The 16,212-nt window shown below is 42.8% G+C and overlaps 1 protein-coding gene across 4 annotated transcripts in view; it reads right to left on the reverse strand.

Annotated features, from left to right (window-relative positions):
• The window catches only part of KIAA0753 (KIAA0753 ortholog), a 77,304-nt gene that overhangs the window by 19,509 nt on the left and 41,583 nt on the right, over positions 1-16,212 (reverse strand). For all 4 annotated transcript variants that reach the window (XM_054709740.1, XM_054709741.1, XM_054709743.1 and 1 more), the window contains 6 exons: positions 11,906-12,129; positions 10,158-10,324; positions 8,358-8,477; positions 6,083-6,172; positions 3,698-3,776; positions 2,412-2,495 (listed from right to left, as the gene is read on the reverse strand). In XM_054709740.1, the coding sequence (XP_054565715.1) occupies positions 2,412-2,495; positions 3,698-3,776; positions 6,083-6,172; positions 8,358-8,477; positions 10,158-10,324; positions 11,906-12,129 (764 nt within the window). The remainder of the gene's footprint in view (positions 1-2,411; positions 2,496-3,697; positions 3,777-6,082; positions 6,173-8,357; positions 8,478-10,157; positions 10,325-11,905; positions 12,130-16,212) is intronic.

Here is a 16,212-nt window from a genome sequence, read left to right on the forward strand (position 1 = left end):
ATTAATGCTGATCATAACAAACCAACTACATGGTGATCCAACCGTCAGTTTCTATGCTATACAAACCTCCTCGAGTTAGTAAATATCAAAATCAGTAACATCAGTACCATTTTTACCAGTCGTTTAAACAGTAGCAATAACCAAGTAATACTAGTATTGTCTGTGTAAAGTATCATAATAATAGTTCACAGAAGAAAATATATTATTAATGGCCAATAAAGATATGAACAAGTATCCAATCTTAATCAAAGTTAAAGAAATAAAAATTATGCCCTGGCTGGTGAGCATTGTCCCATGCACGGGAAGGTTGCTGGCTCAATTCCCGATCAGGACACATGCCCAGGTTGCCAGCTCAATCCCTGGTGGGAGGCGTGCAGGAGGCAGCCAATTGATGTTTCATGCTCACATCAATGTTTCAGTGTAAGGATGATACCCAACCAACTGCCAGGGCTAAAAACATTGACTCTTGATGGTGCTGTGTGTGAAACTCTTTGCAACAATCCTGATGTTTAACAGCAGCCCACAACACTAAACACTTTTCTTCTTCCATAAGTTATAGTAAAGACCATTTAATGCAAACTTATCTGTGTAATTCTTATGTAGAAAGCTAATTATTCTTTTTTGTTGCTGTTAATCCTCACCCGAGGATATTTTTCCCACTGATTCCTAGAGAGTGTGGAAGGGAGGGAGGGAGGAAAGTGGGAGAAAGAGAGAAAAAGAGAGGGGGGTGGGGGGGAAGAGAGAGAAAGAGAAAGAGAGAAAAACATCAACGCAAGAGAGACACATTGATTGGTTGCCTCTTGCACATGCCCCGACTGGGCCAGGGATTGTACCTGCAACCCATAACCCTTTGGTGTGCGGGCTGACACTCTAACCACTGGCCAGGGCGAAGAATATCTATACTAATGAAAGGGTAATGTGCTAATTAGACCAGGAGACCTTCCGGGAGACCTTCCTGACGTCCTTCCGGACAAAGCCATGGTGGCAGGGCTGAGGCAGAGGTGGTTAGGGGCTATCAGGCCAGGAGGAAAGGGCAGTTGGGGGTGATCATGCTGGTGGGGTGCGGGGGCGGTTGGCGAGCAGGCCGGCAGGGAGAGCATTTGGGGGTGAGCAGGCTGGCAGGTGGGGCAGTTGGGGGCGAGCAGGCTGGCAGTGGGGGCAGTTGGGGGTGAGCAGGCTGGCAGGCAGAGTGGTTAGGGGCGATCACGCAGGCAGGCAGGCAAGTGGTTATGAGCCAGCGGTCCCGGATTGCGAGAAGGATGTTCAACTGTGGGCCTAAACCAGCAGTCGGACATCCCCCGAGGGGTCCCAGATTGGAGAGGGCGCAGGCTGGGCTGAGGGTAACCCTCCTTCCCCCGTGCACGAATTTCATGCACCGAGCCACTAGTTCTTAATAATATTCAAACATGTCCACTTCACAGACAGCATTTATAATCACTTCATTTGTGGAGTTGCCTCCCTAGATGAGATGTTAGCCTTGTTATTTTTCTAGGATAAAAGTGTCATTTGGTGGCTATCTGAACAGAGCACCAGAACATAGCATCCCCGATTTGTAAGAGCTAAATGCAGGCTTTCAGTTTCCAGTCTCAGAAGCCTCACCTCACATGAGATTCTGTCATAAAATACTGTACAATAAACTTATAATCACAAAGATTAGGAAAATATGCTGCAGCTAAAGTACTATTAATAATTACAAGAGGGATACATTCTGGAGATCTGCTGCCTTCCTTCCTGCTCCTAAGGCGGCTGGACTGGTGGTGCTTCCTTCCAGCTCCCTCCTAACCCTGCAGCCTTCACCCCTGCTCTGCGCACAGACACTATTACCTTGTTTCCAACCTGCACACGGGGTCCGTGGTGCAGTCGGCACCTTCCACTCACAGCCTGGGCAGGTGGGAACATGCCCGCCAGTCCTCCAGAGGCCGGACAACTACAAAACATGTTCTTCCCTCAAATGTTATCATTTTTCCTTGGGCTATCTTTTCTCTCTGTGTGGCCAGATATGGGTCATTACTGGACACTCAAAACATGCCGGCCTAACAATAAATTATCAGGCCACAAGTATAAAGGAAATTAGGCCAGTAATGAGCAAAACCAGGCTGAATGAAAGGAAATGAGGACAGCCATTCTCCTGCCAGAGGCCATCAGCATTCAGGGTCATGCAGTGCACTCACGTTCTCATCACAAGGAGAGCAAGAGCCGCTAACAAGAACCTGTGGCTCCAGAGATTGCTGTGAGCTGTTTGCAAAGCGGATCTAACTCATAATGCTAAATACACACTGTAAACATTAACATGCCACATATGAAAAGTAACTTCCACTTCTTGAGTAAGATAATCTAGTGTTTGCAAAGTAATGTGCGCCTCATTTTTCCTTACAACCGGAGACATCGTCACGTAGTAATACCACACGCACCTCCTCTGCAGGCTGGGCTGTCCCTGAGTTTACCGATGGTCGATCCTTCAAATGAGTATGTGCTCCCACAGAAGAATTGACTCTCTATTAAAACAGACAAGCAAGCTCATGAATTATAAAAATTTACAACCCATATTAGTACAAATGCATTCTGTAACAGAATAACTTCTGTGTGGACTGTTCATTAGCTTTAGCTACAGGCGGCTTTTTGCAGCAATTTGAAGCATTCTGTTTTTATGAAAATAAACGTCATGTGTTGATCTTGGCTTCCTGCCCCTTTTCCTCCCCCACTTTGTAAACATTGTCAGAGTAGCTGTGTGTTTTTATGCAATTACTCCACTTCTTTATTCAGTTAACTCATTGATAAAATGAAGAGGTTGGATGACATGGTCTCTAGGACCCCTCCCAGTTCTACAGTCCTGAGATTCCTATGGACTCTAATAATAATTCAACATTTCTTAAACTAGAGCTATAGAAATTCAGTGACCTTTGCAGGGGCCCATTCACTCCATTTAAGATGATAATATTTTTGTGGCCTCATCCATTCACACACACAGACTGCTTCTATTTACAAGTGGATCCACAGGGTCTGGACACAACATTCAGCTTAAGAGGATGGCACAACCTGCTGATGATGCTGTATACAATGTCATCTTCAAAAAAGCCCTGGTATGTACCCAGAAATATCTCTCCTTTGGAAAAATAGAGTTAGTCATCTCAAACCACTGAAGTGAAAGAGCAGAAGCAGTTAGCTAAACACATGACGACCGGTAGAGTCATTTGACTAAGAATGGAAATTGTGTCTGGTTGGTATGGTCAGTGATTAAGTGTTGATCCATGAACCAGGAGGTCGAGGTTCAAATTCTGGACGGGGCACAGGTTGCAGGCCCGATCCGTGGTGGGGGCGGAGTGGGAGCCGTGCAGGGGGCAGCCAATCAATGATTCTCTCCCATTATTGATCTTTCTATCCCTCTCCCTTCCTCTCTCTGAAATTAATAAAAAAATATTTTTTTAAAAAAGAATGAAAAATGCAATCTAAACTCATTCCCAAACTAAAATCTCACTTTCCTACAAAGTGGGACTTTCTCTCTCCCCCTTGTCTTCGTCACTGGCCCACAATGGAAGGCCCTCGCAGCCAGCACTGCACCACACTGTGCAGCACGGCTCAGCACTGCGGCCTCCATCTGCCAGACACTCAGCCCTACGAAGGGTCAGCGTGACCTCTGTAGCAACTCCTTCTATTCTGGAACTTCCAAACGGCAAGCAAATGAGGTGAAGCAGATTACCTGAGCCTGCGCCAGCAGAGGCTTCAAACGCTCCAGGACTGCCTTCTCTACCTTGTCTGCTAACTGGGTAGCAGAAACACTATTTAGAAATAAAATAGAGAATTAAAATCAAAAGCAAGAAAATATTCTATTTTACATATTTATTTACCATTCCAGGTGAAGGAAAATCAAATGTTTATAAACCCACAATGCTTCCCTAATTTTTTTTCACATTGATTTTAGACAGAAGCAAGGGGAGAGAGAAAAACATCGATGTGAAGGGATCAAACCCATAACCCGAGTACGTGCCCTGACCGGGAATCAAACCAGCCACCTTTTGGTATATGGGATGATGCCCCAACTGAGCCACACTGGCCAGGGCAATGCTTCCATAATATTAAGGGCCATACGAGTCCCCTAGAGTCTTATTAAAATAAGACTCTGAGCCCTGGCCAGTATTTCTCAGTGGTTAGAGCATTGACCTACAGACCAAAGGGTCATGGGTTTGATTCCCAGTCAAGACTGTACCTGGGTTGTGGGTTTGCTCCCCAGTCCTGGTCCAGGCACACGCAGGAGGCAACCGATCAATGCTTCCTCTCACATCAATGTCTCTCTCTCTCTCTCTTTCTCTCTCTCTGTCTCTCTCTCTCTCTCTCTCTCCATCCCTCCCTTCTTTACAGTCTCTCTAAAAAATCAATGGGAAAAATGTCTTCGGGTGAGAATTAACAAAAAATAAAAAATAGAATGCATACTCTGATTCCGTTGGTCTGACTGAGGCTTGAGATTCTGCATTTCTAACAACTTCCAGGTGGATGCAACATTGCTGGTCCCGCATCGAACATCTGATGAAGTACGTGAGGCTCTCAGTACATTTTAAAAGAATAATGGCTGCCTTTAAACAACTAAAGATGGTAGAAGACTGGACAAATGAAACTAATTTTGCTCCCTCCCAAAGTGCCACAATAATAGTTAGACATAGACCCACAAAGAGAGGGGAAAGGTGCTGGAAGCAGAAGGCCAAAGGTAATAACGTAGCTGACCTGAGAAAGCGGAGTACTTAGCCAGCGTGGGAACACTGAACACCCACACAACGCGCACTACTGACTGACACAGGCACAGGACTGGCAGGACCAGGCATATCTAGCCTGGGGGTGAGCTGGGAGGTGTAGCTTAAATATGGAAGACAAGGATCAAGTGATGTTTGTGAAGTTAGACCTCTCTCCAACACTGTGAGCAGTCTGTGCTCAGTCTCTGGAAGGGCCTCTTGACTAAGGGATGCCAATCCCAGCTGAGGCTGAAGGTACACTGCCAAAAGGAGTGGACCATGTATGCACGCTGAATGCCCAGTGGTAAGAATTACAACCCTCCTCCCCAGCAGCCCTTAGGGCACTGGCCTCCAGATCCTTACCCTCTAGGTGAAAAATCAGAAGACTCTACTCTGGACAGCCTGACACCCCTCTTCCCCTGCCAAGGAGAGACCTAAAGACCAGCATGAATTACAGCTAATTATAGCAAACAGTCCACCCAGATGACCCTAGAGCAGTGGTTCTCAACCTTCCTAATGCCGCGACCCTTTAATACAGTTCCTCATGTTGTGGTGACCCCCAACCATAAAATTTTCGTTGCTCCTTCATAACTGTAATTTTGCTACTGTTATGAATCGTAATGTAAATATCTGTGTTTTCCGATGGTCTTAGGCTCTACAGCAGCGGCTCTCAACCTGTGGGTCGCGAAAAACACAGATATTTACATTACGATTCATAACAGTAGCAAAATTACAGTTATGAAGGAGCAACGAAAATAATTTTATGCCAAAACCGGTTTGGCTCAGTGGATAGAGCGTCGGCCTGCGGACTGAAAGGTCCCAGGTTCGATTCCGGTCAAGGGCATGTACCTTGGTTGCAGGCACATCCCCTGTGGGGTGTGTGCAGGAGGCAGCTGATCGATGTTTCTCTCTCATCGATGTTTCTAGCTCTCTATCCCTCTCCCTTCCTCTCTGTAAAAAATCAATAAAATATATTTTAAAAAAAAAATAATTTTATGGTTGGGGGTCACCACAACATGAGGAACTATATTAAAGGGTCGTGGCATTAGGAAGGTTGAGAACCACTGCCCTAGAGGAAAGCTCAAGTTCAAGAATCCTTTCGGCATCAAGCCAATGGAGCCTAGAGGACAGTATAGAACAGTCACCCAGCTCTCCTCAGCGCCAGGACTCCCCTGCACTCCAATCCTGGCTCCACTGCAGCCTTCTGAGGGGATTTCAAAATCTTTTAAGCAGGCAGGCAGCCAATAAACGTAAGTGTGACTACACCTTTAAACAATTTTAATTAGCTAGCTGTTAAAATAGTGAGATGATATAGATCAAGCCTATTTTTTTCTTTCTCTACCCCAGAAACAGATATTTACCTCTGATTTTGCATTTTGTCCATTTCCTCAGCTTTTAATTCTCCGAGTTCCTTCAATCTTTTGGAAGTTTCTGCATCAAGCCAAGCGAGTCTAGCAGACAGAGCAAACATAGTCAGACCACTTCTGCTTCGGTCTGCAGGTGCCAATACCACAGACACAGATTGGGATACCAGAGTGCCATCCTGCCTCCAGGAGGGACGCAGAAGGTAACACAACCTCTCTGGACCCCATAAGCTCTCCAGGTAACGTTCCGGGTAAAAAGACACTTCCGTGCACAAGCACTCCTCGTGTGCAGAGCAACAAAAACTGCGCCTGAATATTCTCCAGAAAACTATCCATCACTGGACTTAGGATTTTCTGTTCAACTATAAAATAAGCTGTTGCTGCCGAAACCGGTTTGGCTCAGTGGATAGAGCGTCAGCCTGCGGACTCCAGGGTCCCAGGTTCGATTCAGGTCAAGGGCATGTACCTTGGTTGCGAGCACATCCCCAGTAGGGGGTGTGCAAGAGGCAGCTGATCGATGTTTCTAACTCTCTATCCCTCTCTCTTCCTCTCTGTAAAAAATCAATAAAATATAATAATAAAATAAAAAAATAAAATAAAATAAGCTGTTGCTGTAGCTATACGTCTAGACAAAGAAATGGACTCCTGGAGAACCCTAAAGGCACAGTGAAGTCAAATAAAAGCGAAGGGAAAAGCTAACTCTATGCGGATGGGCTCTGATTCTTTCGGTTTAGGATATGTAAATATTATTAAATTATTTAATGGCCCGTATTCATTTTTGCTTTCCCATAATTTCAAGAACAATTTCAGCCAAACGAATGCAGAGACCTGTTTCACCGCTGTCCTCACAGGGAATGTTCTTGCCGTATCATCACCTATTTAGGGTCTAGCTTTTAATCTTGATTTATTTTCCCTTCTAAAACCTCTGTTCTTAACCCTTTATTTCTTAGGGTACACACCATGCTCCATCTTAAATTACAGCTAATGACAAGTCCTTCCTACTGACGGTAAACAAGCAGGGGCTGGGATTTGGTCTTTTTTGCCCTTTTTTAAATCTCCATAGCGCTCACAACTGTACCATATACAAAACAAGCAACTGGCAGCCAACTAACACAAATATAACTTTAAAAAATATTTCATTAATTGTATATTTTATTTATGCATTTACGAACATTATTGTTGGACAAAGTCCAAAGGTGCCACCAAACTGCCAAAGAAGTCCAGGCACAAGCAAGCTTCAAGACTCATTGGAGAAACATGCCCCTCGCTGGAGCCCTCTCGTCCTGGCTTACTCATCTTACCTTGCTCTGTTCTTCCTTCCTGTTTGATGTTCTTCCACTGGTTCCCCTTCCTATTCCTGCTCCCGGGGAGCTAACCCAAAGCTCAATCCCTGACCCACAACTAAATTCTATTTCCTACTTCTTCCCTGTAAATATCACCTACCTGCATGACTAATTCAAACACTGCCTCAAGATGACACCCAACTCTACCTCTCCTAACCTTTCTTCCTCCAACTTCTATCCTAGATCTTAAACAACCTGCTGTGCTTAAGAACCAGAGTAACACACCATCCAGGGCAGACTTGCCTGGGTTCAAATCCCAGCTTTGGTCACTGACTAAAAGTGTGACCATGGGTAAATGACTGAACATGTCTTGCTTCATTTGAAAAATGGGAGTGATAACCACAGTATCTACTTTATAGGGTTACTAGAGGCCTGGTGCATGAAATTTGTGCACTCGGAGGAGGGAGTCCCTCAGCCCAGACTGTACCCTCTCATAGTCCGGGAGCCCTCAGGAGATGTCTGACTGATGGCTTAGCGCTGCCGCTGAGGCAGGAGAGGCTCCCACCACTGCTGCTGCGCTAGCCAGCCATGAGCCCGGCTTCTGGCTGAGCAGTGCTCCCCCTGTGGGAGCACATTGACCACCAGGGGACAGCTCTGGCATTGAGCATCTGCCCCCTGGTGATCAGTGCGTGTCATAGCAACTGGTCGTTCTGCTGTTCGGTCGATTTGCATATTAGCCTTTTATTATATAGGATAATAATTAAGAGAGCTAATACATGTAAAGCACTTGACACTCATATAATTTTTGAATGAATTAAATAAGGAATAAAAAAGGGATTCACTGTCTAAGCTGAAGAGTTTGACAGAAAATGTTAATAATTTACATTTTAAATAACCACTTTATACACAGGGAAGAGAAGAAAGTTCATTTAGAGTCTATGTGAAAGGGGCCCTTACATTTTCAAAGATTTGAAAATATTAGCACAAACCTAACTGCTTCATGCTCAACAGCACCTCCCAACTGACTTTCCTCTTGAGCACCTTCTTGTTCAACAGACTGCTCTTTCGTGGCATCTTTGGGGCTAGGTTTCACCTTCAGCCATGCAGCACTGCAAGAAATGAGAAGTGTATCTCTGTAATCATTCACTCCTCAGCCAATGGCTCACGGAAAGGTGACAGCTCAGAGAAGATAAAAGCATTCAGTAACGGTGATCTCCAGCACAGGGCCCTAACGTGGGAGCTGAAAGTGAACAAGGGTGAGATCCCCCAGGACGCACGCTCAGTATGAAAAGAGAGAAGTTCGCCTTTTGCTTCATGGAAGCAATCACTATTTTATTTTGTTAATCCTCACCTGAGGATATTTTCTCCACTGATTTCCAGAGAGAGTGGGAAGGGGGCAAGAGGGGAGAGAGAAAAAACCATCAATTTGAGAGACACATTGATTGGTTGTCTTCTGCACATGCCCTGGGCCGGGGATCGACCTGCAACCCAGTTACGTGCCCTTGACTGGGAATCGAACCCGTGACCCTTCACTGTGGGGGGGCCAACGCTCTAACCACTGAGCCCCACCACCCATGGCCAATCACTATTTAAAAAAAAAAAGTCAATTATAGAATAATGGGTAAACTTCAACAAAAACCTGTAATAATATATAGACTTGGGTCACTAATTACATTCCATATTATGAAGCAACCCTTTACCTTTTTAGGCCTAATACAGCACTTTGAGCCTGGAGACCTTATTATCCACTCCCCTCCCGACCCACCACACATACACTCAGCTGCAATATAAACTTCAGCTAATTGATGTTTACCAACTGAATTCACATCTCTATACTAACATATATATAAAAGACAGAATTTAGAGGAGAGAAATAAAAATGAAGAAAGCACATTATGCACTCAGAAGACCTGTTATGAGTCCCAGCTCTGCTATGTAAGAAAGATAGTAAATTCTCTAGACATTGCTTCTTCACCTTTAAAGTGAGAGTTGATGGGTAAGCAGAACCATTCATTTAGAATCATTTAATCTTAAGGGAAATCCATTCTACCAAGCTTCTTACCCTGTCTTTTGCCAGCCCCCAAAAGGCAGACCCCTTCAGTCACTTAACCTCTCCACATTACTGCTCTCCACATTACTGCTTTTTGCTGCCTTCCTTTTACTGTCCTACCTCCTGTACTTCCTACTGTGCCTTCAAGAACTCCTGTCCCATGGTAAACAAGTTCCCCTCTAACCAACTCCACAAAGACTACTTCCACCTAACTGGACCCCGATGCCCCTGGAGGACAATACCTTCTCTCTAGCTGCGTGGAATGAGGTGACACAGCAATAATGTCAGCATTATCCCACTGTCCCCTGCAGTCAGACAGTGTCTGTGAGATCATTATGGTTTTGTAAGTCATAATTATTTGGAATTAGAATCACTTTAAAATATTCACTCATCCATCCAGCAAAGACATACTGAATTCCTGCTAAAATTTACTAAGTATCAGGCTCTGTGCTAGGCATTGAACATTCAGATACAGGGGAGGCACAGTTCCTGGCCTCAAGTAATTAGAATGTATTAGGTGAAGAGACAAGTGAGGAAAGCCTATGAGCCTCCATACAATGACACATGTCCACAGGTGTTGGGTGGCCCATGGAGGCTACAGTACCCATCGTCAGGTAGGAAAAGCTTCTTAATGGAAACGAAGGCTGCTGCTTTATTTGCGCTAAACAATAGGTCATCTTTGACCTGTGAAGGAAAAATAAAGTCTCATACCCAAATGGTCCCTTGAATTTTTACATACCATTTAGGAGACGCTTGTGGGGACGTGGGGTTTGGAGGTATCCAAGGAGCCCTAGTGTCTTTCACAGGCTGTTGGTTTATTTTTAATCTGGATGAAACTGTTGTCTGATGCAACCTGCTTTTGCCCTGAGATTGGGTTGGTCTACTTTTTTCAGCTTTGTGAAGTCCCTGTAAGAGAGAGATATGAATTATCAAACCAAATGGATATCAAAGAAACTCTGACTTACTGAAGCTTCAAGTGCCCCTGTGCTATTCATGCATCTATTCAGCAAAAATCTAACTGGGAAGCACTGAGGTGGAAGTTTGGGGGAGGGTGTAAATGACACAAAAACAATGTTGGTAAGGGGGGAGAGGAGATGCAAAACTGGAATCCATAGCTCTGCCATCTTTTGATATATGTTTTCACTATTAAACCAACAGAAGGGAGTTAAACTGTAAAACGTTCTTGGTTAACTTCTCTGAGCCTCAGGCTTCTCATCTGTAAAATGGGAGATAATTTCTTTTTTTGTTTGTTCTATCTTTATTGTTGAAAGTATTACAGATGTCCCCCTTTTCCCCCCTCTGACCCCTTCTAGCCCATCCCCTACCCCACACAATTGTCTGTATCCATCGGGTATACATATATGCATATAAATTATTTGGTTGATCTCTTCCCACCCACCCCTACCTTCCCGCTGCAATTCATCAGACTGTTCCATGTTTCTATGTCTCTGGATCTATTTTGTTCATCAGTTTATTTTGTTCTTTCGATTCATATATGAGTGAGATCAAATGATAGTTGTCTTTCTCCAACTGGCTTAAGGAATTTATTGACTATAGCAAAAATATACTTAGGGCAGTGAAACAAGGAAGGGCATAGAAGCGGGAGATAATTTCTTCACAGGTTTCTAGAAGATTAAATGAAGAACATGACGACAAAGGTAGAAAGGCTTGTGCCATCTACACAGAATGATTCGGGCTGTATTACAATGTTACAGAAAAGGAGGTGTCTCTGAAGAAGAGCACCAAGCTCATTCTCACAGGCTCAGTTCTGACTTCCCAACGACTCCCAGAGAGTCTGACCGGAAAGGAATAAAGACGATCCAAATCCATGATCCGTCAGTAACTGGTGGTAACTGCTAATTCCTTTTCCTGCAGTTACCAAATAATACAGGTTTGCTACAGAAGCCTCCGGACAGCACCATTAAATGGCAGGAACCACATCAAGGATATTTAGACTACGAGGTGGTCTTCTGACCATTCCCTACTGGTAGGGCCTTAAGTTAAATTTCAACTAGAAGCTTAAAATATAATCTAGTTTCAAGCCAGCTGGCTTCCAAAGCCATATTAGAAAGTACTCACCCTAGGATGCTTTTAATATGGAGTAGTTATTATTTACCAATATTTATCTTTAGCAGGAACCAAATCTTAATCTCCTCAAAGTTCACACTTCTAAATCAGAAGCAAAAAAACCTAAATTTTGAAATAGCCTGTCTGATTAGGACCTTGGTATCAAGTAAGTTAGGATATTAGCAAACCAGAATAAGAGAGAATATCCTGTCCTAGCAACAATATTAAAAATTGCTGGTTTTGGTAAAAAATAAAAACAACCCAGAGCTCAGAGAAGTCAGCTTAATTTAGGTAGTTGGACTCAAGGGCTCTGGCATTTAATGTCTAAGAACTCAAATCCTGGCTCCACCTTCCAGCCCATGTGATGTTGGACAGTGTCAGGTGACTACAATGGGCCAAAAGAAAGAAGTGATTTCATACTTGCTGGAATCCGGCTGGTGCCAGAGCATCTTTCTTCACATTGTCAGTCACGGGCCTCTTCCCCGCTCCTTTTGTTCTGGCCGGGGCTAATGCCTCTTCTTTGAAGCTTGCGTTTTGGTCTAGAACAGTCAGAGCTTCCTCTGGAAGGATATCAGCAACTAATGCATCAAGCTCCTTCTCTGACCCCGGGGTTCTCGGGAGCTCTACATCAGGTGGATATTTATCTATATGGGATTGCAAAAGGACAAACTGAGGGAAATTGTATTCAAACCAAGTGGGAGAGAAAGATTATCTACAGACAGGTATGCTCCTTGTTGCCAAAGTTACTCCTCCTCCTCTGACACCTACTGTACTTCTTACAAGCAGGAACCCTGTCACGGTTGACGCCCTGAATTTCACCTCCCACATTGACTCACTCACCTGGTCCCTTTGACCCTAATTCTAAAATATCTCATACTTATCTCTGCCCTTCCTCCCCTTCTGTGACTTCCCAAGGTCAGGCTTTCAATACTTTGTGACTGTAGTGACAGCATCTCCTAACTAACCCCTTTACCTTCAATCACACCTACACCTGGATACCAAAATTGTCTTTTCTAACATGTAAATATATTGCCCTGGCCAGTGTGGCTCAGTTGGTTGGAGCATCATCCCATACACGGAAAGGCTGCAGGTTTGATCCCTAGTCGGGGCACATACAGAGGCAACCAATCAATGTTCTCTCTCACATGGATGTTTCTCTCTCTCTTTCTCAATCTTCCCCTCTCTCTAAAATCAGTAAGCATATCCTGGGGTGAGGATTAAAAATAGAAAAAGTAAATATTTAAATGTCACTTGTCGAAACATTTGATGGCTCCTAATTTGATACAGAATAGAGTCTGAACTCCATACATGACATACACCCTGCAATGGGAAAGGAAATAAAACTGCCATTTTTGAGGATGAGATAATGCTTACTATATAGAAAATCAAGAGTATTTACAGGCAAACAATTACATCTAAAAAGAGAGTTCAGCAAGTTTTCTATATAAAAGAAGAAAAACATACAAACCCCAGCATCATTCCCACATTTCAAAATAATATGAGAAAATATAACAGAAATAAATCCTATTAACATTAGCAACAAAAACTATAAGACACTTAGGAAGAAAACTAAGAAAAGATATACAAGATTTTAACAGAAAAAAATTAAAGGTATTTTTGCCCTAGCTGGTTTGGCTCAGTGGATAGAGCATCGGCCTGCAGACTGAAGGGTCCTGGGTTCAATTCCAGTCAAGGACACATGCCTGGGTTGCGGGCTCGATCCCCAGTAGAGGGCGTGCAGGAGGCAGCTGATCAGTGATTCTCTCTCATTATTGATGTTTCTTTCTCCCTCTCTGAAATCAATAAAAATACTTTTTAAAAAAATTAAAGGTATTTTTAAAGGATGTGAAAAAAAAGAAGATATGAATAAATTATTTTCATGAATGGAAAGAATACTGTAAAGATGTCAATTCTCCCCAAAGTAATCTATAATTTTCAATGCAAATCCAATTAAAATCCCTACTTTTTTTTTTTGTGGGGATCTAACCAGGCTGACCCCAATATTCTTATGAAGAAGAAAACCCAAGATAGCCCAAGTAATTGTGAAGCACAATAACAAAGTATGGAGTGGGGAAGGAGTGGGCGGCTTATTCTACCAGCAATGCAGTGTTCATGATAAAGCTGTAATAATCAAGGCAGTGTGGGAGTGAAGGCAGAAACCAATGAGCAAAATGTCTATGACAAAGGCAACATGAACATCAGTGAGTATGAACTGTGTTCAATAGTGCTAAGACTATCCATGTCCACAGGTAACACAATTAAACAGGATCCCTGCCTCACAGTGAACAACACTTAAGTCCTAAATGGAACAAAAACCTAATGTAAAAGGAAAACTTTACTGCTTTGAGAAGAAAATATAGGAAGAATATGACTATGATATCAGTACAGTAAAGGCTTTCTTAAACTCAAATATAATATTAAGATATTTAATTTAATTATACTAAGCTACAATTTCCTTTTGACAAAAACACATCATCTGGGTAACAGGTAAGTTAGAGTCTGGAAGTAGAGATCTGTAACGCAAATAATTAACATAGGATAAATATGCAGAATATATAAAGAACATCCACAAATCTGTAAGAAAAATAAGCAATCCTATAGAGAACTAGACTAGGGACAGAAACTAGCAATATAGAGAGAAAAGCTGAACTGTCAATAAAAACATGAAAATATGATGACTGAGAATCAGAGAAATCCAAATTAAAACAATGAGGTACCATTTCATTCTCCAAGTGCCTAACTATGTGTCAGACACTGGGCTGGTCATAAAGGACACAATGGCAAGCAGACATGATACTTGTCCTGAAGGGAAAAGGCTGGCACAGGCAGATGCTACATTAGTTCCAACTGCTTGACAATGAAGAGAATATCAGATTAGAGGGAATAAATGTCTAATAATAATGCAGCAAATTCGTTTTTGTTACATTCATGTTAGAGGTGGTACAATAAACTACTAAATAATCAAATGAAAATCGAATTGACATCTAACTTTCAAATCAGTAGAGGAAACACAATGAAACAAGAAAATCTTTATTAATGTAATCAATTACAACAAAGGGGGAAAAAAGCCTTGACAAATAAAAAACATAAAATAAAATAAAAAAGAAGTTCAAATGCATCATTAGTCAGTAAATGTAAGTATGTTAAATATAGAACTGCATTACAGGGTTTAAAACACCAAACTATTTACAAGTAACTTTCTCAACCCTTTGCACTTGTTTGCTTTTTTCTCGATTCCTTTATTCTACTCGGGATTTAATTTTTTAAATACCCCAGATTTTACAAAGCGTGGCAGTAGAATAAAAAACTGGAGTTTCTTTTCATACAAACTTATTTATTTGGATTTTTTTATATTTCAAATTATTGATACATTCAAAGAGTATAAAAAGAGCTGCTACCGATGCTAACCGTGTCGAGTCACACTCGACATCCGAGTGCAAAAGGTTAAAATAAAACATCAAAGGAAGATGGAACATAAAGGAATGAAAAATGTTATTTTAAGTAAATGCCAAACAAGTCAGGTAGATGAAACAAAACAGAACAGAATCCAAAGTGAATAACATTAAAGAAGACAAAGAGAAATATTTACTAATAATAATATATAAAATCCACCAAAAAGATTTAACAGCCAGGAATGCTTACGCATCTAACAGCACAATTTCAAAATATACAAAACAAAACTATAAGAAATTAGGAAAGTTTCATGTATCAAAAGGGACTTTAGGAGAGAAACCAAGATGGCGGCATAGGTAAACACCTAAACTGCTGCCTCACACAACAATTTCAAAACGACAACTAAAAGACAAAACGACATCATCCAGAACCACAGGAAGGCTGGCTGAGTGGAAATTCTACAACTAGAAGAAAGAGAAAAGCACACTGAGACTCAGAGGAGCTGCAGGAGGCAGAGGTACTGAGGCGTGCACGCGGAGAGGACTGGCGGCTGAGTGCGCGGCTGGCTTTCTCAAGTGGGAGGGAGACAAAAAGCTCCCGACTGCGCTGAACTCCAGTTCCGGGAGAGACTCTGGGGACCCAGACTCATTCGGGGAGAAACTGGACTGTCTGGCGGCGGGTGGAACTCGAGGGTGGCTTTCTCTCAGAGGTGCTTGCAGCGATAACCACGGGACACTGAGACACAGGGGCCTAGTAGGGCAGGGCTGACAGGAAACCAATTCTGTCTGCTCTGCCCTGAGACTCCGCCCCATTCAAGCTGAGCACAGAGGCTTTTGCAAGTCTTGTCTCATAAGGGTGTCTCCAGCACAGAAGTTCTCCCAACATAGACACAGCTGATCCTCACAGCCAATTGGCCTGGAGGTCAATTTCCCCAGTGGTACCAACAACAACCAAGGCTTAACTACAACAAGACTGTGCCCACAGCCCACAAAGGGTTGCACCAAGAGTGTCCACCTCAGGTAACTGGGGAGGCTGAGTCACTGGGCCCTATAGGACACCTAGCACCCAAAGCCACTCTATCAACTCAGGGAAGCAGTCAAAATGTGGAGACAAAGAAACATCACAATGAAAGAAATGGAGGAAAGCAAACGACTGGATATAGAGTTCAAAACCATAGTTATAAGGTTTTCCAAGAATTTTCTAGAAAAGGCTGATAAATTTAGCGAGACCCTCGAGGATATGAAAAAGGACCAACTAGAAATTAAGCATACACTGACTGAAATAAAAAATATTATACAGAGATCTAACAGCAAACTAGAGGAACACAAGAATCA

This window comes from Eptesicus fuscus, chromosome 20, assembly GCF_027574615.1.
Source record: "Eptesicus fuscus isolate TK198812 chromosome 20, DD_ASM_mEF_20220401, whole genome shotgun sequence".
NCBI classification, from domain to species: Eukaryota; Metazoa; Chordata; class Mammalia; order Chiroptera; family Vespertilionidae; genus Eptesicus; species Eptesicus fuscus.